We start from the raw sequence: 464 nt of genomic DNA on the forward strand, positions 1-464 counted from the left end.
ACACTGCAGTGCGCGGTGACCTGCAGCATCACCCAAAATCCATCCGGAACCAGTTGCCCCCAGGATACCTTGTAATTGCCACCTCGCTCGCCAGCACCCTCCCCAGTCGCCATCTGCTCGGGGGGACTTTGCTGCTCAGTCATCGTGCCTGGAAAACCCAGATTGCAGGAGATTAACACGACATTGTTTTTATGTGAGGTATCAGCCTTTAAAATATAAAGCCCTTAATAAAACACAAGAGATGAAGCTGGCACGGGAACAGGCAGCAAAAGCGACTCCAGCTCCCCCCAGTGCAGAGCCACGCATCCCCCAGGGGTGTCCTGGCTGGAAGGAAGCTCCATTATGCATCCTCCTCTCCCTCCTGCCCCAGATCCTCACCCAGGCATCCCTGTGGTCCAGAGAGCCCCAGACCCACCCAAGCCACCTTCCCAGTGACAAGGGTCCCTCGGACCCTCGGCAGCTCG

At 57.3% G+C, this 464-nt stretch overlaps 1 protein-coding gene across 1 annotated transcript in view; it reads right to left on the reverse strand.

Annotated features, from left to right (window-relative positions):
- The window catches only part of LOC104470146 (beta-crystallin B3-like), a 2,306-nt gene that overhangs the window by 1,218 nt on the left and 624 nt on the right, over positions 1-464 (reverse strand). The window contains 1 exon segment of the mRNA XM_010084967.1: positions 67-148. Within this exon segment, the coding sequence (XP_010083269.1) occupies positions 67-148 (82 nt within the window).

Source organism: Pterocles gutturalis, unplaced genomic scaffold (assembly GCF_000699245.1).
Source record: "Pterocles gutturalis isolate BGI_N339 unplaced genomic scaffold, ASM69924v1 scaffold23240, whole genome shotgun sequence".
Classification (NCBI taxonomy): domain Eukaryota; kingdom Metazoa; phylum Chordata; class Aves; order Pterocliformes; family Pteroclidae; genus Pterocles; species Pterocles gutturalis.